The following is a 20,267-nucleotide window of genomic DNA, read 5'->3' on the forward strand; positions in this document are numbered from 1 at the left end:
GTTGGAACTGACCACTGGAACTTCAAAGACTGTTACCTTTCTCTAGTCCCCTGCCCTTGTGCTGTAATTTTCTGCGTGTATGTCTTAAAGAGTATACCTGGTATGATGTTTCATGGAGAACTGTTTGAATCTCCTCCTTCATTAGAAACGTGATGGAGTAGACTCCACTAGTGGAACAGAACTGCTTGTTGCTGTATTGAATGCAACTTGAATTGAGCAGTTTCATAGAAAAAAGGGGCCTGTAGTGTAGCCAGGCATTTGCTCTAAATAACACTTTGTCTCTAGAACTGTTGAATAACAAGTTTATTCTGGCCTTGTAAGCTGCTAATTGCTCTGTTCTTTTCACCTACAGGTTGTGACTGTTTCTCTTCTGTCATTTGTGTGGAAAGTGCCACACACACTCCAGAACAACAACGGCTTTTGCTTGCATATTCCAGTGTTTCTTTTGTCAGCGAGTTCAGCAAAGTTGTAATTCTTCAAGTGCCAGCCCTGAGCTGAGTGAGGAGCCACCGGCAGAGATGGTAAAAATGACAAAATCAAAAACGTTCCAGGCTTACCTGCCGAACTGTCATCGAACCTACAGCTGTATCCACTGCAGAGCCCATCTAGCCAACCATGATGAATTGATCTCCAAGGCAAGTGGTTTGTTTAGAAACCTCATGAATTATTTCTTAACCAAAATGGTTATCACTGTATCACTGCTCCCAGTAGATAAGGGATGCAAATCGATGCATACTTCAGAGTATCTTGCCTGGGTTCACTCGTGGGTCATACACGTGTACCGAGGACTGGATATATTCTGGAAACTCTTGAATGTGACATAAAGGCTGATCTAATATATGCCCCATATTAATAACTTCTGTCTACTGTCAGGCAGGTACTGTTTGTGAGCTGTTGTATCTGAAAAGTCTGTTAAGGAAAACTGTCAGAACAAAACGGGGGTCCTTGGGTAGAGAAATTATTCTGGTTATGGTTACTCCAGATAAAGATTATTTTTGACTGTTTGACTGAAGGCCACAAAACTGCCTGTTGCCAAAATGTTCCACTGCTATTATGGAATCTGTAAACACATTCACTTCTGCTGTATACCAGTTCTGAAGGAATATGATTAACCAGAGATGTTCAAAATAGTTTGACTGTCTAAACTTAAGCCTAGACGATGTGTGGATCCTTGAAACAGGCTAGGCCAGCCCTTCTTACCTGTTGCTGGAAGAAACCAAGTTTTGTGATGTATGAAATATGTAGGAAAACTTGAAGTTTGGGATAAATACTTGACAGACTGGTTCATTTTTTGCTTCAAAGAAGCTCTTGATGGATTTGCTCTTAATGGTGTCTTGGAGAAAACACTTCAGTTGCTTTTCAAACCTCTTAATACAAATTGCTTTCTATATAGCTATTTTGTCAAACAATTTCTAGTGGCAAACCCTTTATAACTAACTTTTTCTGTTGCTTCTGCCTGTTTGTGTGTTCAGCAGCACTAAGGTGATGCTGCTCATGACTGCTGAAGAGATGGGGAGAGTTGAGAATGCTGCTACCTCTGAACCGAGGTTTTCTTTGGATGAGGAGAAAGGACACCTGCTTGCTTATGCCTTAGAGGGTTATCAGGAAATAGTGGGTTTTCCCCATACAGTTTTTCTTGTGTTACTAATCTTTTTGATCTTTGTTTAGGTCTCAAGACAACTTTTTGACTCAAATAGTAAAATTGGTGACAGTTCTTGGCAGTATTACTTGCTGCTTGCTTACTTCTGATCTGCCTTTAGTCTCTTCCCCTAGACAATTCTTTCCCTCAACTTAGTACATGTATTATGGAACTGCAAATGTGACACACTCAACATGAAACAGTGAGCTAGCTACATATACGAAATTAAGAGGGAGGACTTGTTTTACTGGTATTAAGCTGAAAAAAGTTCCTCACTTTCTTCATAGTGATTGATCTTATTTTATTTTGAGGTCAGCAAAACCAAAAGAAATATCCAAATAGTAATGTGAATCCATTTGAATTTCGTTTGTTTCCATGTTGATTTCAGAATTTGAGTATAAGGGGTCTTTTTGGCAACACTGGATTCTAAATTACAAGCAATCACAGCTTCATTATTCACTACATGTTCTGGGCCAGAAACTAGTAGGAAGAGTTATATCTTTCCTGAACTTCAGCTTGTGGAAGCCTACAGGAAGAATGAAACTTCGCTGGCTGTGTCTCTTGAAATGTATAAATTCATCGAGAAAATGCAGTCCAAGCACACATACTTAATAGGAAGCTCTTCTTTTAGTGGACTTAATTTTTTGCATGTCAACTAAACTGCCACAGTAACCACATGAGCCAGTTGTTCTCCAAGGCCTTGGGAGTTTTGGTCAGCAGAATATTTTGAGTATGTTCTTAAGCAAATCATGTGTTCATATTACGGCTTCATAAATAATTTCAAACATTAAAAAAAATCCCATTTTCAAGTCAAAGAACATGAAGAACTCTTAAAAAAATCTATCAAGTAAATACAAATCCTTTAAGTTGTTTCTAATGGTGTTGGGAAGGGTGTTAATATGGATTCTGCTTTACTTCTGGCTTCCATAATTTTCAGTGAAGGCATCTTACCAAAACTTTCTGTACTTGCAGGTTGACCATATGCCTGTTTGACAACTGATCCATATTCTATCAACTTAAGATTTCTTGACCATATTTTGTTTTCTAAATATGTGTGATAATGAGAAATACATTTAAATGTGAGGTGTATCTTTTTGTATGTTTGTAAAATAAAAAAAATTCTTATCTATTGTACTTGTATTTGGAACATAGCTTTAAAAACCCCGCCTTCCTTTAACTTGTATGTATTCCAGCATCGGAGAAGTTCTTCTGATGGAAACAACTGCAAAGCAATAGTTAGATACACTTGGATCATTACAAATAAGTAGTGCCGTCCTGCGGAGTGCCAGTGGGAGCGGTGGGAGGAAATGATTTGTTTTAAATGAAAACACAGGTTAACCTGGAAAACAAAAACTGAAGAAATATCCTAGACAACATGTGTAGATATAACTTAGAACTGTAAAAGCACTAACAGATGAGTGTACTTAAGAACTGGTTTTTTTAATATTACTCTCTTTTCTGAAGTTCTCTTAAAGTGCTTTCATTGATGCATGTTATGTGCAATGAACTTAGGTTAATGAGAGATTTATTTGTACTAATAATATCTAGAATCCTAGTTACTATAACTACCCAGCTGCAGCAAAAATACTTAAAATAACCTGAAGTGTAGCAAGTTGATTCTATACAACCTAAAGTTAACTAAGAACAGTTTTGGATTTATTGATAGAGCAGAGAACTGGACTGCTCAACCTGATTCCCCCCGCTGCCTTACTTTGAGGGCCTAGTTAAAAGCTAAAGCTCTGCATAACACTTAGTAAATACAATTTTTGGTTACAGATTCTTACTTTTTTCTACATGCTTACTCTCCAGTCTCACTCCAGAACCCTAGTGCCACAAATGCTCTCCAGCAGATAAAGGCAAACAGTATGTGACGCCTAGGTGTAACTGCTTCATGTAGGTGTCCCCCCTGCCCTGCCCCGGTTTTCCTGGGTGCGTGGTGACTTGCTTCCTCCTGCGTGGTCAGGGAAAAAGAGCCAAAATACATGGTGCTCGCTTAATTTAAGGCCGCTACAACTACCTTTCTAATGTGCCTTGAGATACAAGCAGGTGTTATACCTGACACTATAAGGCTTCCAGTTTCAAGATGAAAAGATAAGCTATGCTATGAAATGAGAGCTGTTTCTCTTAAATGTTGGTCTGTCATGGAAGAGCAGAGTGCTGCATGTTTCTGTCAGTCATCCCTTTGATTCTGGTCCTCAGGATGCCAGACTTCAATACAGATTTGCAGTTCTGCTTTTGAGAACTTGATGCCACTTGTTTGACAGGGATGGCAGCACACAGGAATCACCTTTTCATTGTATTTCTGTTCTGTTTGAGCAGCAGGATCTCTTTCTTTCCTTAGACTTAGTCATGAAGCTCTTCTTTTCTTGTGCCCTTGCCAGTGATAAAATGGCAACCAAGAGTCTTGGCAATGGGCAGAGTAATAAGACAGTATGAAAATGTGCTACCTGCACAAGCGAATTCTTCATCTGTAGTTTTAGTTTTCTCTGCCATTATGAAATGACTCAATGGGTTGAATGGGATGCCTAGTGTTGAAATCAATCTGTGATTGATAGTGATTAGAGCATACATTTCTAGATATTTTCACTCTATAACCTTGTGTTTTCTGCATCTAGGGAGGAGCCTGGGGAAAGGGGAGGAATGGGAAGAAGGCTGGTTGAGAATAGGAGTCCAAAACTAGGAGGTCATCAGCAGTGGAGATGTTGACAAACATTTGTCTGTGCAGCTGAACACACGCATGCATGTATGAGCAGTTACCATAATAATTTATAACTCCAGTCATCTTGGGGAAAACACTGATTTGAAGGATACATGATATGAGAACTAACAAACTGTAGATGACTTTTAATTCAAATAAGTGTAATTTTGAAGCGGTGTTAGGCACATCTTAGACACTACTAATTTGCATTGTTAACAAGTCTGTAAGTGCTGGATTTTCTGTTTGGTGAAGACTTCAAAGTGAACGTTAAACATTTAAAAAAAAAAACCTATTAGAAAGAGTATACCAGTCTTCGCTGCATTGGGGGGTGTTCAGAGGACAGGGGAAGAACCTGCAGTTTTTTTATTTCTTTAAAGAAGCAAATGGATATTTTTAGAATCATATCCTACTATGACTACAGGCACAGAAGAGAAGTAACTTCTATCAGCAAGAACCACGGGCCTTAATAAAGAGCAAGGCAAAAAACTGATGCCATAGGAGGCACTTGCTGGATTTAAAATCGTACGTAAAAAGCATCTAAACAGTATATGTTAATAATAATTTAAAAAATCCCAACAATTTAACAAATTGGCATAATTAAGTTTTGAGGGAAAACTTCTAAAAGACTCTTTGAAGTCCAAGGGAGGTTGCCTCTTGTGTGGCCTGCACAAAATGTTATATATATGCTGCTCTGAAAGCAATTCTAAAATAAGTTTTGTGAAAGGCTTAACTGAAAGAGCTTTTCTGATGTGCAGTGATTATTAGCAGTAGTTAATTTTATAGGAGGCCAGTGTTGCTTGAAGAGCATAAGGTCCAAAGCACTTGAGAATGGCTTGTACCCACTAAATTCCAGTAATCATGTAGAGATTCAGTGAAGGTCCAACAAATTGCAAAGAATACAAATACCTAATAGAAATTTTGGAACCTAGTGGATATATTGCAAAGGATGATGCTTTATTAGTCAAGGTTGACCTACTTGAAAGACTGTTGAATTGTCTCACAATGTGCCTTAATGTGGGGGATGGAAGGAAATCTGGATTACTTTGTATAGATGTCTGTATAAATACTGTCACTTTCTTCTGTCTCATTCATTGCAAAGCATATCTGACCAGAGGGGGAAAAAGTCATATGAAGTCACAGACAAGACTAGATGTGTCAATATTTTCAAGAACAAGTTCTGCATAAAGGTATATATACGTAACTCTCATTGACTTCACTGGGAAATCCTTGCACCTTATGAGTAAAAGAACAATCTTGGTGGTTAAATTTAGTTCTCCAAGGCAGTCAGTATGTCTGCTGTTATATTATTGATGAGAAGGAAAAACCTTCACCTTAAATAGATGCCAAAACATTTTTAGCCTTGCTTAGGAATCTGTGTTTTTGTCCTCCGCTGTTTAACTGATGAGTTCAAGAGGAATTTTTTTAAGGGTTTATTGTCTTGAAGTAAAGGTGCTGTTCTTAGCTTGATTCAATTTGGTAATTCCCCTTTGCTTATGATATAAGGAGTACTTGGAAAGATAGTTGGGCCTGTTGTATGCTTGAAGGCCATTTTTGTTCCCTGCTGAAAAAGTTGAGAATGGGCCTAATTTCATAAATATTCTCGTGATAATTATTTTCTCTAAGAGGCTTCTGGTTTTTTGGGTTCTGTTTTTTTTCTCTTGGGGGAAGAATCTAGTTTTTGGAAGAGAAGCAATCTTTGGAAAACATCCAAGAATAGATTTCAAGGCTTAAAGGAGCTGGAAAGTGTGCAAGGGAAGTGTTCTACTCGACATGTGTTTTGACATAATTATTTCTGAAATACATTCAAGATGCTGTATAACTCAGGATAACTTGTCGTGCCTGACAAAGTCTTCACTTCGGGAAATATCATTTGCCAAATCTGCAGGCATGCAGTTTTTGGGGTGGAATTTTTTAAGGTTATTCTCTACATATTGAACTTTATAACTTCTTTCATTAAAATCAATAAATAATTGAGTGAAAATGTACTTTCAAAAAATTTTTTTAATACTTATGGAGTCATCTAGAACTTGCCTAGTAAGCAGCGGAGCAGCATTATCTCCAGTTGTCTGCAGTATCGAGGAGTTGGATCTGAGAGAAATATCAAACGAAACAAATCTTTTTTTTTTTCCCCTGATAATTTTTTTGTCTGTAGCTTATGTTGAATTCAATATTCTGAATTTGTTTTGCATATCTTGAAGTGACAGGATATCCTTACATCCTATCCCGATGCATCTTACTGAGAAGATAATTTCAGACATCAGAGCACTTGTATGTGTTTCTGGCTTACCTTAAGAATACTGCCCCTAAGAATACTGTCTTCTGAACTACTCAGTAATATTTCTTTGAATTGCATACTTGTTCAGAATACTAATTCAGGTTGATCTATCTTAGCTTGTAAAGGGAACTCTAGCAAATGAAAGGGAATCTCAAGAAAATGAAACAAACAAACAAAACCCCATGGACTTCTTCCATAGAAATATTCTTTAATATTAGTTTGCCGTGTTATGAGTAGCTCGCAAGCTGTGCTTAAGGAAGATCCTGTTAATGCTATTCTGACTTGCGTATAATAATGCCTGCCATACCTTTAATACGTGCTAAAATGGCAGTTTCTCTGGATGTTTCCTGTGGAGCATGATCTCTAGCCACATGATCTAATCCCATCTGTGGGGAATAATTAATTACATGAGCTTCCCCCACCCGTGCCCTTAGGTATGTCTTAGGGCCATAAATACATGTTCTGCTTAACTGATACTTCCTTTTCTCCTGGGTAAAACAGCTAATCCCGGCGTTAGAGGTAATGACGGGTTTAACTTAGAAGCATAGATCATGTCTCATTCTGCAGGGATGTACTAGCATGTAAGTGAAACATTTATAAAGTTTCTTTACTACAAAATGTATTGATGACAGAGGTCTGTCAGATGACTTGAAAGATCATAATACCAAACTGTTGTTGCAGTCGATTTTGGTATAGTTCCCAAGCACAGTTAAACAGTTTTGCTTACGCTGTCAGACATTCTAGATACTTTCAACTGTGCTGAAACAAGAAGTTATGGATCTTTTGGATCTTCCTGTAGGAACAGACAGCTCGTCAAAGATGTGGACTTTCTAGGGAAAAAGTTAACTCACAAATCAATGCAATATTATTAACTGAGGACCATGAAAAAGCAGGCTTAAGTTTGTTTTAACTGCAAATATTAGTTGAACTGGCAAATTGCTCAGCTTCTAAGTAAAAATCCTGGCTGACGTGAGTCATTATTGATGACAGTTGGTCACACTTGCCACTATCTGCTAATTCCTCTCTACTGGGTTAGACACATATTTAAGACTCAGTTTTAATAGAATGTTCCAGTTTAGTTATGATTTATGTATAGCATTAGCAGTCTTGGAAGGGCTGAACACATCTTGCAAAGTAAAAGTGTGCATTTGCATGGGTGATGTTTATTTTTCAGAAGAGCAGTTTGTCTGGAGACTGGTTTGAACAGTTAATGCCTGTGAGTCCTTGATGCTGCCATTTAAAATATTCTCCTGTCTTTCATTTCCTTTGAGGAGCTGACACACAAGGTGTTTAACCTGTCGGTCTCTTAAAATTCATATCAGTATAACTGAATCATACAGTGCAGAGTGTGAGAAACTTAGTGCTGGTAAAAACAAATGTTTGTTCAATATTAATTTTTTTCTGGTTATGCAAAATACTCTGTTTATAGCCAACTTAAAAGCTTAGCAAGCAGTTGAAGTCCAGAAATGAGTTGTCCTCTTTTCATTTCTAGTAATAGGATGCATGAGGAAGTAGACCTCTAATAATAAATCTTTCTTAAACCTGTTAGTAGGTGGACCCTCTATGTAAACCAATATTCTGTGGTCAAGAGAATGCATATGTGACAGATGTATACCTCTTTGTGTTGTTTGAATACAGTTTTTAGGAAAAGAAATCTCCTCAGCTATTTGTGTGAATAAGAAACTATGACTGCCAAGCTCTGACAAGTTGAGAAATTCATAAGAAAAATTAAAAGGCACAGGAATTTAAAAATTGATATCTCTACAGTGCTTTTACTTCAGCGTATAGGAGTTCCACATGGATGGACTGCAGACCATTAAAGGCACAACGAGACATTGATGTTGTGGTTTGACGCTGGTTTTGAAGGAACACCTGAGCTGCCTAGACCCAAGTTCTGTATTCCAGAACACAGTCACACAAGCTGCCACAGGTTGCTGTCAAGTTATCGTGGGTGGAACTCGCTCTTCCTGGCTGGTCAAAGAAACAATTGTTCTGTGGCATGTAAATATAATATTTAGCCTCTACACACGTATGTAGGTGAGAAAGGTGAATCAGCCAAACGCTGCTAACAAGAAGCTAGAGAAGGTGGGAATGGAGGAGCTTTTCACGGTGGGATATTTGTGAACAATTTTCTTTCTAAAACCACTGTCCCAGGAAAAGGTTCTGTTTTGTGTTGCTTCACTCTCCACTGTACCCTGATAATCCCGAAAATTCGAAGGTAATGAAGGTGGCCATTTCTGAGGGGAAAAAACCCTAGGAGGTTCCAGCATAGTTAGGGCAACAAAGCAAAGGGTGCAAGAAAAGAAAAGTCACTTTTAAGAATACATCAGGAAAAAAGAACAACTAAAGCAGTACTTTCCAACCTGTGGTTTGTGTTTCATTTGGCTAGATTTTTTTTTTTTTTTCCAGCTTATTGTGAAACGAGAGGGAAAGGGCTTCTTTTTATGCCATTCCTGGCATCCTGTTACTGCCTTCTGCTTAATTTTGAGAAATGCAGGGTCAAAGGAGAGCTTTTATTAGGTGATATTAAGTCAAGACTAAACATAAACTTGGCAGAAATAATTGCATAAAGTAGTTCAAAAGGTCTCCTGACTGTTGATTTGTTCTGGAGTCATCTTCTTTCCCAGCTAGCTGGGGAACTTCAAGTATGGCATATAAGTGGTTTAAAAAGTGATTGTGTAGGGCCAGACACACCCCCCCCCCCGCATTAGTTTGTATGCGATTGGCATGTGTAATTACATGTAAATAGAGAAACCAGCACATGATTAGTTTAACAGGAGAGATTTCTTGGTGTAGTTTGAAAAAAAGATTTGTGAATTCTAATTCACAACAGACTTTTTAAAGCAAGGAGAAATGGTTGCCACTTCTTTAATTTAAGAATTTTTGCAGTAGCTTAACCAAAAATAATGGTGATCATGACTTTGAAAGTTCTTCTCTCTTTTGGGTACATGGAACAAGGAAGTTCTAGTTTAAGTTTACGTCTTAATGAATAAGAGGACCTTTAAAGTGTTTCCTTTGCTTTTTCTTAAATTTTGGGGTTGCACAACTGTAGTTGTCTCTAAATTCGTGTGTAATTGACTCAGGCTAGTTACTCATTTGTTAATGGCAGTTTGTTAATGGGCAGGTTTTGAGAGTATGTACATGAATGGTTTTTGTCTTCATCTGCAGTATGCATTTTCTGCTTTGTTTGATTGTGAGGCTCTGGCTCTAATTTAGAGAGCTCTGCTTATTCTATAGAAACTACAGATTGCAGGTTTTGTACCATTCTGCCAGTTCCGTGATGTGTTTTTAAGTATCTCAGGAGAACTGAACTAGTGATGGGATTTTTTGTTTGTTGTAACGGTAGGTGTAAGGATTACTTTCTGGCAGAGCTGTTCAGACTCTGTACTCAACTGAGTCTCTCCTTTCAGGGTCAGTCCTACCTGAAGTTTTAGCTTTCACTGTACTGCATAGCCTATCTTTTTTTCCTCACCTTGTGAAAAGTAAGACCTGCCGCTCTCGATAATGGAGAGAGTACCTCTTCTTTTGTCATTGCTATAGATGAAGAAACATGTTCTCTGCCCCAAAATCTCCATTTAATAATTCTTTTAAATGGTTGCTGAAATAATACTAAAATATTAATGCTATAAACTGTTAAGTAGAACTTCTTATCTTAAGGTGGGATTTTATGAGTAGCTAAGGGCTGTATGTAACTACACTGCTACCATTGCTACTTACAGTAGTCCAGAGTCATGGATTTCTTTTAACATTCTCTGTTGCAGTATATAATCTGGTTAATGTTGATCAAAAAGTGTTCATTTATATACGTTTCCCTTTAACATCTTCTTTTTGCAAACTGTTCTGAGTAAGCAGTTAAGATACAACAGTTACTGGTGTGTTGCTAATCATTAGACTGGCAAAATACCTTTTTTTGGTGTCAAGTGACTTCTAATTACATACCTAAATACATATCAGAAGAAGAATCCATTGCAGAAAGGTCCTTCTGCCTATGGTTCCATGCCTAATGTTACTAAAACCGTTCAAAAATATTCAAGGTGAGATTTTCCTTCCAAAAACCTTCCATGTTGATCTAATGTAGGTTTCAGAAAGGTTGCTCTTTGATCTTCAATACTAGAACTGCAAGGATTCTTGAAAACAATGGTACTTTCTCGTCAGCATGGCTAAAATTGTTGATTTTCTTTGAAAGTAGGTTAGGAAAGGGAAATTCTGGAAAAAAAGAAATTAAGACAGTTTCAGGATTTTTAAAAATGGACTTCAGTATGGAGGAGAGAAAAAAAAAGCCTATTTCAGTGTGATGCTGTTTGAATGGGAAATAATGGCTATGTCTAAATTATCAAGTAATTCAATACAGAAGGAACAAATCAACAGATGAAAGCTGTGATGTGTCTTACATACATTTGGAATGCTTTACCTATGGCTGGATCTAGTCTGCTCACAGGTTTTGCCAGGATGCTTGTAGCTCAAGGCTGTCTGATCATAGGTTCAGGCCTTTGTATCTTCATTAGCGTTTGTAGAGCGCATAGTAGAAGAGCTTCTGGTGTAGTTTGGTACAGGAGGAACAAAGATGTAGTTCAAAGGCACTGAAACTGCTCTGCAAGCCAAACCAACCCCCAGTAAGTGTGGCTGATTAGGGGTTTTACTGCAAAACTGTGCTACTGCTCTGAACTAAAACATTAATTTAGATCCAGCCAAGAAAGTCTAACAGTCATCTTGGTCCATAATCTGTCAGGTATGTGAGAGATTTGAAAGCATTTGGCTGTGCTTAGGCATTTGATTTTAACAGTTATTTTATTAAGATAAAGCTGAGTTTATAAACTGATCAGATGCGTTTCCTGCATACAGTATGCTGGGTTTATGATTGGTCCAGAATTTTGCTGGTCTTACATGAAATAGAAATAAATCATCTTTTGGGTGCAGCAGGAGAGGACGAGGCGATGGAAATAATTCCCTTTGACTTAAAAGCAGATTTCAATTAGCATGATGGATGTCTAGGAAAATGAGAATTGATATCTTGCAGAGGGGTAGGAAAAAAGTATGTTTTGTTTGCATTACAGCCGTCTTATTTTGAGCAATAATACTTAACAACTTAAAACTGTTGCAAAAAACCTAATGTGGGTGAAAACTTTGCTGACCAGGCTTTCCTATAAAGGATTGGTATAAACTTTTAACTTAAAGTAATTCATTTGAAAGAGTTTATATCTGTCCTATGTTTATATTCTTACTAACACACCCTTCTGGAACTATTTTTTTGTTTGGTGGTTTTTTTGTGGGTTTTAACAAGTGCATTTGTTTTTTTTTATGCAGTCCTTCCAGGGAAGCCAGGGACGAGCCTACCTCTTTAATTCTGTGTAAGTATGTTATTATGGTTATGCACGCTACCTACACAGTGTAATTTTTTTTGTATGCTTCATAGGTGAAAAACAGTAGGAATTAGTGTAGCTGCACTTTGCCCTGTTCTTTTTAACATTGGGTTTACTCACCAGCAACAGTTATTGCAGAGCTACTGAGCTGATTTGTGAGTATCCCTACACACATATTAGTTTATCTTATAGTTTAAGTAGTTCTGCTAATAGCTGAAAGTTTAGGGGAGGGTGTTAATGTGAAATTCCTTTTGTCTATGTAGTGGTAACTGTCTCGAGTAAGAGTTGCCATTCTGAGATATTCCAGAAATCAAAATGTATTGCATGACTGTAGATTTGGTTTAGACAACTCTGCTGTAGTCTAAAGAAGAATTTTCCAGTGTGATAGTTAGATACATTTACAGGCTAATGTTGCAGTAAACTAGGTACATCTTAAATGACCTTGAATATTGCAAATGTACTAGAGGCAAAAGGTCTCTCTGATCTTATCAAGCCTAATATTTGCCATTTTAGGCACGTCCTACTCATGATACAAAGCTCTTTGAATTTGCTAATGGATGTATTTTAAGTTTCTAATATGCAGGATTGCATTTTTGTCTTTATTTTTCAGCAGTTTATTGTGTTGCAGCATTTTGGAAAAAAGAGAAGCAGTTAAGTGCCTTAGTCTATTTTAGACCAGGATAATGGAACTATAACTGCAAAGGATTTGATTGCAGATCCTCAAAGTTCTTTTTATATGTGGAGTCATTCAGTGGTGACTTGGGACTTCTAGTATAATTGTAGTAGTAAGAACCTGATAATACAGCAACAAAAATGGCAAAATTTTGCTCTTGTATAGCACTGTCTAAAAACTTCGTTTAGTCTTACCTGACGTTTTCTGCACAGACTCTTACTCATGAAAAAGCTAGCTCGATGCAGTACTTCATGGGATGTTTTGTTTTTATATTGCTATTTGTTCATCATGGCTTAGTCTGCTGATCTGTAGCAAAGAAATATTTATGAGGCTTTTTCTTTGCTCCTATTTTGGAGTCGGTTCTAAATTCAGCTGTTGTGGTGATTTACTGCTACACACTTCCATTACAGAGGTCTCAAACTGGTTTTGAAGAGAAGCCCGAACCTGTAGCGGTGTCCAGTTACTGCTTAGTGTTCTGTTCTCTGAAAGTTGAACTATTTAGCCTTAGTTGATGGGAGTAAGTGGGCATCACCAACAGTTTGCTGTTTAGACTAGCCACTTGAAAAAACAAAAGCAACCCCCTTTCTGCTTCCTGTCCTCCAGCTCAGCGTAACAGAGGAGGTTACTTTTACAGCATGGGAGAAGTTAGGCACTTTTTTTTTTTTTAAACTATTTTTTGTCCTCTGGAGAAAAGGTGGGTAACAGGTAAGAAAAGAAACACTCTTGTGCAGTTAATGTAGAGCAATTGCTCCCTTTTTTTTTTTCCCAGGGTAAACGTGGGCTGTGGTCCAGCAGAGGAGCGAGTTCTTCTGACAGGTTTACATGCTGTAGCAGATATCTATTGTGAAAACTGTAAAACCACTCTTGGATGGAAATACGTAAGCAATATACTTAAGTCTTCAATAAATGTTTATATGTTGAAGCACAGATGTTCGAGTAGGCCCTTGAGTAGCACCTATCCTGATAGCTTAAGTGAGTTAGCTCTAGTGCTTTTGTATATATCAGATTGTAATGTAGTTTTGCTTCCTTACACCTGCTGGAACGTTGTAGTAGATAGTAACTTTGCTCTGAGCTGCAAAAAAAGCATGATATGTAGGTACTATTACAGCTATCTAATACCTCTGTAATATCTTTTTGCAAGATTACCAACCACGTACACTAAACTGGATGGAAGAAATTGTCTTTAATTTCTTGGGTTGCAAAAGTTGGTTCATATAGCAAAAATATGAATTACGATAAATGGTACTGAGCATGTTTACACTGCTTACAACGAACGTGAACGTGATTTTGTCGTTGCACTTGTACAGTCACCTGTAACAGTTGCAGCTGTGTTGCAAGTTTCATGTTTTGAAAATGTTAGATTCTGGGTGTTGCATGTCGGATTTTCATTGATTCAGTACAGCTTCAGATCTCGTAGAAGGAAGTTGTCCTAATGCATTCCCTCTGACGATGAGTATAGGGGAGAGCTTTTGAAAAGGTTCCCCATTCCCTCTTTTCATTGCTTCTGGGAATAAGGGAACTGAACAGACATAACATGCCATTTCCTAACCTTCACTTAAAAAAAGTGTTAAAATTCCCTAAGCAGTGAGAGAACGGGGAAAGTTCTAAAGCAAGATCTGTTGTGCAGTGGATCTGCCGATTCCGCTTATGAGAAGTTTGCTCCTATTTCCTTCTCAACCCTCTTCATCCTCTCTTTCCTTCCTCCCGCCCTCTATTTGGTGTAACCAATACGGAATGCTAACTGGAACGTCTCCTCGTTTGTATTTTTAATGCAAGTTTGATGTTTAAAATACTTAATTTCCCCCAGCTTAATTCAGTGTCTTGATTTTTCTTCTTTACAGGAACATGCTTTTGAGAGCAGTCAGAAATACAAAGAAGGAAAATTTATCATTGAACTTGCCCACATGATAAAAGACAATGGCTGGGAGTGAATCATAACCTTTTTTCCTTCTGTTTGGACAATATTCTGTGGAACATGCTTTACAAAGACTAACGCAAAGTAAAGGAAGAGCTTGGCTAGAGTGGCCCTGAGAATATCACTGAACTCTGAAACCTCACAAATGAGTAGTGTAGTGTAAGTGGCTATTTCAGGCCATGTTTGCCTTTTCTCCTTGTGTAAGTTCCCTCTTTTTGTACGTGTATTATCGTGTGAACAGTTGTTTTGGAACATTTTGGATGACCTTTTTCTAAACTCTCTCAAACTAGAGAAACAGTTCACTAATTGAAAACGGATTTTACTGGTTAGCATCTATCTCTGACCTATGCCTTTAATGCTACCTTCTGCTGTGCATGCTTCTTGCCTAAACACCTACACTCCAGTCCTGTAGAAGTTCTGTATCTGAGCAGTCCGAAAGAATGTATGGGATGGGGTGCTTTTTTATATGTAGCAATTTCTGATGTGTTTGGCAGTGAAGAGGATGCAGTATTGTAGTTATTAATTTCTTTTTTAAATTCGAGTGTACCACAACCTGTGTACATCTTGTAGGTGAATTGGTTAAAGGTACAGTGCTCACTTTTAAAAAATATTTCAATTGCACTGACTGAAGTTAGCAGGTCTCAAGTTGTTAGGAAAGGTTATCCTAGAGGTTTGGTATCTTAATGAAATATCTTAGAAGGATTTTAAATCTATAATGCTATAGAATATGTTCATTTAAGACCAACATATTGCCTAAGGAGTTTGCTGGATAAAAGAAATTTATAAAACTATAGCTTGCAAGATTAAAAAGGCAGAAAAATATATGCATCTTCTATTTTGGAAAAAAAAAATTAGTCGGTGTATTAAAAAAAGAACTTTTGGTACTGTACCTTTGCCAGTAACAGGGACTTGTGCATCAGTAAAGTTTTATGGCTGGTTCCATGTAACTGTATAGTCCTAATGCACTGGACAAAGAGGTTGATATCAAGGAAACCTGTTGAAGTATTCTGCTTCTGCTACATTTGAACAAAAATATTTATTTTTGTGAGAAATGGCCAGAGCCTATGACATGAAAATTAATATAGTACCTGTAGGGAAAGGAGGGGTAATAAGAGGGAAGGGAAGTTTGACTCAGTTTTTCATAAAATAAAATAACAAGATAGTTTTTAAAACTTGGGGGTGGGGAAAGGGTTTCTTGGTTTGCTGGCTAAATCATCCCCAAGTACCTTTTATAATAAAAATTTATATGAAACTCACCTTCTCTTTTGTTCTCACACTGTTTCTTAAATGGAACGAGTTAATGAGAGAAACTTCTGGAAAGTGTATGGACAATATTAGCTGTTGGTATCTGTGCATGCAAATTCTGAGCAACTATGAAAGAAATGCTCTACATAAATTTGCTAACTTTATTTTCAAATTAAACAGTCTCTGAAGACTTTTTGTATTTTAATCCTTTTAATGCTTGAGGACAAAATGTTTGGAAAAAACCCTTTAACACTACATAAGTACTATAACTGAACAATATGGAAGCCTTGCAATACAAAATCATTTTCTCTCAATAACAATTCTAATACGGCACCTGCAAAATTAGTCATAGGTGCTGTTGCTGCTGTTACGTTTTTGGGAATCTCTGATAGGCTTTCTGAACTCTGCTGCACTTTAGAAATTTCGTCATGCGTGAAAAATTATGCCAATGGGTAGGGGCAATACAAATCTTTACAACCAGCTTTCCGGTGTCTTTGTGGAGAGGAAGAGAGAAGAGATTTTGCCCATGTGTACACATTCTCTGTGATGCAGGCTGGTGAAACTGCGTTCAAGATGTTGTAGTGATCTATACCTATGAATTAAAAATGTAAAAATTAGAGAAGTAGTTAGAGCTGTTGGGTTTCAGTCCAGAGACCTGAGGTGGTAGAGTTCCGTTCAGTCTGGATTTTGTGGCTTACACGTGACTACTTCACATTCACATCATCAGGCTTCAAAGTCTCCTTTTTAACAATGTCATTGGTGCAAGATGGGCTTTGGTGTTGCCTGTCTCTTGATCTTTTTGACCTGGAATTATTGGGATTTTGTTTTCCTCCATTGTAATGCCAACAAAGAAGGCACTAAAACGTCTGTCAGCAAAAAGTTTGTGTTGGCTTCAAAGTCCCGTTGCAATGTTGATACTTGTGGACATGCTGATGTGAAGTTTGTGTATCTTTGGGCTTTTCTTATTTCCTGGCTACAGACTTGTTGAAGCAGTACACTGGACTGAAGACAAACGTAACGGCTGCTTTTCAGTAGAGAGTTGAAATTAAAGAAAATACGTAAAGTATTAAAGATTTTTCTCTCTAAAATTGGGGGTTTGGCTATCTCTTGTTAGTAAGTTAATGCTGTCTGTAAAACAGTCTGATTCTTACTTAGAAATTCAACCTCTTTTTTCAGTGCATTATTTGTATTTCAAACTGGACATTTTCACCAAAACCTTAATTAACTTTGATGCCAAAGGTTGGGACTTCATCAAGTGCTTAGCACATAGAGCTTCAGACTACTGGCATAAAGAGTTAATGATATATATGTGATGTTTATGGCTTTTAAGAGAACCAAACAAAGCAATATTCTTTTTGGTCTTTTAAGAGTGGATGCTTAGAAGGAGTAAAGAGTAGAACTAGTACAGAATTGCTCATTCATGCTGCCATGTAACAATTCTTGAGGCTCATTCTATTGAGGGAATATGTGAATTTTCTTCCTGTGTTGCTTGGCAGTGTCAATTATTATTTTCTCCCCTTGTAAAGATGTAGGAGTTCTTGTTATTGGTTTTGGTGAAAGTAGAATCCAGATAGCAATGGCTGCTGGCTGATGTGAAGAGGTCAGTCTGGTCACTGAACCCTCTAGCAGTCATTTGAAAGAAAAATAAACTTACTTGAAAAAAAAATTTTACTAAAGCATTTTCCCTCTAACCAATTTTTGTAATATATTAAAGATTATATTTAAAGTTTGTATGTGTTTGCTCTGGGCAAGTTTACTTCCCCTCCAACTTGAGCACTTTTGTTACTTGTACTGGTTATTTTTATTGTTGGTCTTAACATTTATTTTGTATTTTGTTTTTTATAAACTGTAACAAAAAGCTTTTGTGAACCTTTGTTTCTTGCTGGCTCTTTCTTGGACCAAATGAACTGACTATGAGCTGGCTTAGAAGAACTGTTCATTGGGATGCATAGGAATTTGCTAGCAAAAATCTACATGTATTGAAAAATTTTTTTTTCTCTGAACCTCTAAAGCCACGCCTGTCCTAAAGTAATTAATCATAATTTGATGTGACGTTAGTAATCTGACCACACATTCTCTGTCTAGGTCCAAAATAATGGCTGTAACAGTGGTGTTCCAGGACGGAGTCTGCCTCCAAACACTGGAGTTACTCTTTGTCTGGTCACTCTGAGTACCTTTTTGATTAATAAAAGGCAATGCTGTCATCTGTGAAAATTCTGTTAAGTTGCAAACTTGCTGTGAAATAAGCTGCAGAATTTGGTGAGGGACTGCTGACACATCAACCTAACCACTCTTGCCGTATGCTTTTAGCAGTCTAGCAATCTCAGTTTTATCTGCCGGTAAAAAGGGCCAGAATATGAATTTCCCTTGTTCATTGTAAGCTATACAATGACAAACTGTGTTAATGAAGTTTGTTACAATTCCATCTTAATTTCCCACTAGCAAGGCCTGGTATAATGGCCAGTGGTATGCCTTGCATACTTGGAGTCTTTCGCAATCCGTGGGAGAGGAGGGGGAATACAGTTTATGAAGTGTCTTTGAATTAAAATCTGGCCTCAGAGGTTCTGACAAATAGTCATCACTGTGCCCATAACCAAACGGTCATCTGTATTTCTTACTGGTGTATCAAGTTAGTGCAAGAGTTCATGAACGCTGTGTACCATTTTTGGTGGACTTCTGCTTCCCTCTGAGTAATGCTTGTAGAGCTTTTCTGCACGCTCATCTCGGCAGTCAGATTGCAACAGTAGTGACCTACGGACTCATAGGCCAAATTTCGAACACCTCCATTCTTTGATAATGGCGATGAGCGGAAGGAGCTGTCAAATTATTGTTAAACTTTTTGGACACTTTATTGTACTTCATTGAGACTCATGTTAAACCAACCGGCAGTTGGCTTACTGCAAAAGGAACAGACGCTTCAGAGGTTTCTTGTAAAAGGACTGTTACAAGTGGTTTAAGGCCTAAAGCATGAGTCGTAAATGGCAGTTGAGTTGTGCCTCATTGTTTCTTACTCTTTACGATGCTTTCTTTTACAGGTGACATGGCTGTGTTGCTGTTTTGTCCTAGCAATACTGTACATCATTTGTTGTTTCACTATATTGTATCTACTTGAGGTATCACAATAAAAGCTTTCAATTGTTTTGTTGAGTTACTTGTTGGTTTTGTGCTGTCTTTTCTTGCTAATTAAATTCTCATTCTTTATTATCTGATAAGGCCAGAGAGAAAAGCCAGTGCTCTTAGTTGCTCTTAAAAACTTCTAAATGTGGGTTGAATCCGATTTTTATGTGGTTTTAAGACTGCCATTAAATAGAAAGTTGTGTTGCTACTTTTAGAGCTTTTGCTCATTTTGAGCCAATCATGGAACCTCTGCAAAGTGCCTTCAAAAAGAGAGTCAGTCTGTGCACACCCCAAAACTAACTTTCGGAGAAATTGTAGGAAGTGTGTGCATGCTTTCTGTTGCGTTATCTTGGTCATCCGTAGACCAAAGGAGCACTCTGAGCACAGGCACTCAATCTGTTACTTCTGCTTTCGCTGGGAGGAACGTGTGTAGTTCCTCTAACCAGATTAAGGGTCTTCTCGCGTGCCAGTGGAGTTGAAGTCCCCACTGTGAGTCAGTAACAAGGATGTGATGAACATTGGTCTTCTCTGTCCAAGAGCCCAGGTCACGGTGGGCTTCATATTGACTCAGATTTATTCCACCTCTGTGTTTGCAGGAGGCACAGTGTGCTGCCTGCGTAACCGCGAAGGGCTCCCACCGGCATTCAGATATGAACTTTTCCCTAAAGATCACGTCAGTACATCCCCAGCTGTCCGTAGCAGCAGGCATGACGGTGGAAAATCTCTGTGCAAAAAAGCAAGTTTGGATAAGAAGGGATGATTAAGTAGGAGGGAGGTGATTTCTGTGAGAAGCTGGCTGCTTTCCTACTGGAGCCCCAGTATGTGGTTTGCTCCTTTACAGCGAGGGGACGCTTGGCTCGTGTTCAGCCTGGCACCCACGGTAAGCCCCAGTCCTTTTCAGTTTGAAAATCCAGTCTATGGCACTCATCGATGGGTTAGTAAATTTGCCAAGCAAAGCAGTGTTTCCTCCTGAAGATTAATCTGAAGATGGTGATATTGATCTTAATGGTTGTGATTACCAGAGCAAAGGTGAACTGGGACTTTATTATGAAAGCCTTCATTTTTGAAAGACTTCATATTATTCATTTTGAAAGACTTCAACCAATACCTCAGTTTAAACAAATCCCAAATAAAGCTTTGTTTACCGATAGTACAAATATCCTTTAAAATTTCTTAAAATTGTAGCAAGGTACCATTGCAGTGATTTAGTTCGCTCTTCTATATAATAACAGGTGTAGGATTATCCTTAATCACATTAAACCATGTGAAATAAATAATTTTCAAGGAAGTGCTTCACATCAGACTTGCTTGCTAGTACCAGATGTAGCTGCGTGCTAGGTAATAC

General features: G+C 37.8%; 1 protein-coding gene across 1 annotated transcript; it reads left to right on the forward strand.

Moving 5' to 3' along the window:
- The first annotated feature begins 500 nt into the window (after positions 1-500).
- Positions 501-18,956, forward strand: YPEL1 (yippee like 1). Its single transcript, XM_082325088.1, has 4 exons — positions 501-635; positions 11,917-11,960; positions 13,415-13,523; positions 14,487-18,956. Exons 1-4 carry the CDS (start codon positions 519-521, stop codon positions 14,574-14,576), a joined length of 360 nt encoding a protein of 119 aa, XP_082181214.1. The 5' UTR covers positions 501-518; the 3' UTR covers positions 14,577-18,956.
- Positions 18,957-20,267: the final 1,311 nt, after the last annotated feature.

Source organism: Platalea leucorodia (genome assembly GCF_965183815.1).
Source record: "Platalea leucorodia genome assembly, chromosome: 12".
Classification (NCBI taxonomy): Eukaryota; Metazoa; Chordata; class Aves; order Pelecaniformes; family Threskiornithidae; genus Platalea; species Platalea leucorodia.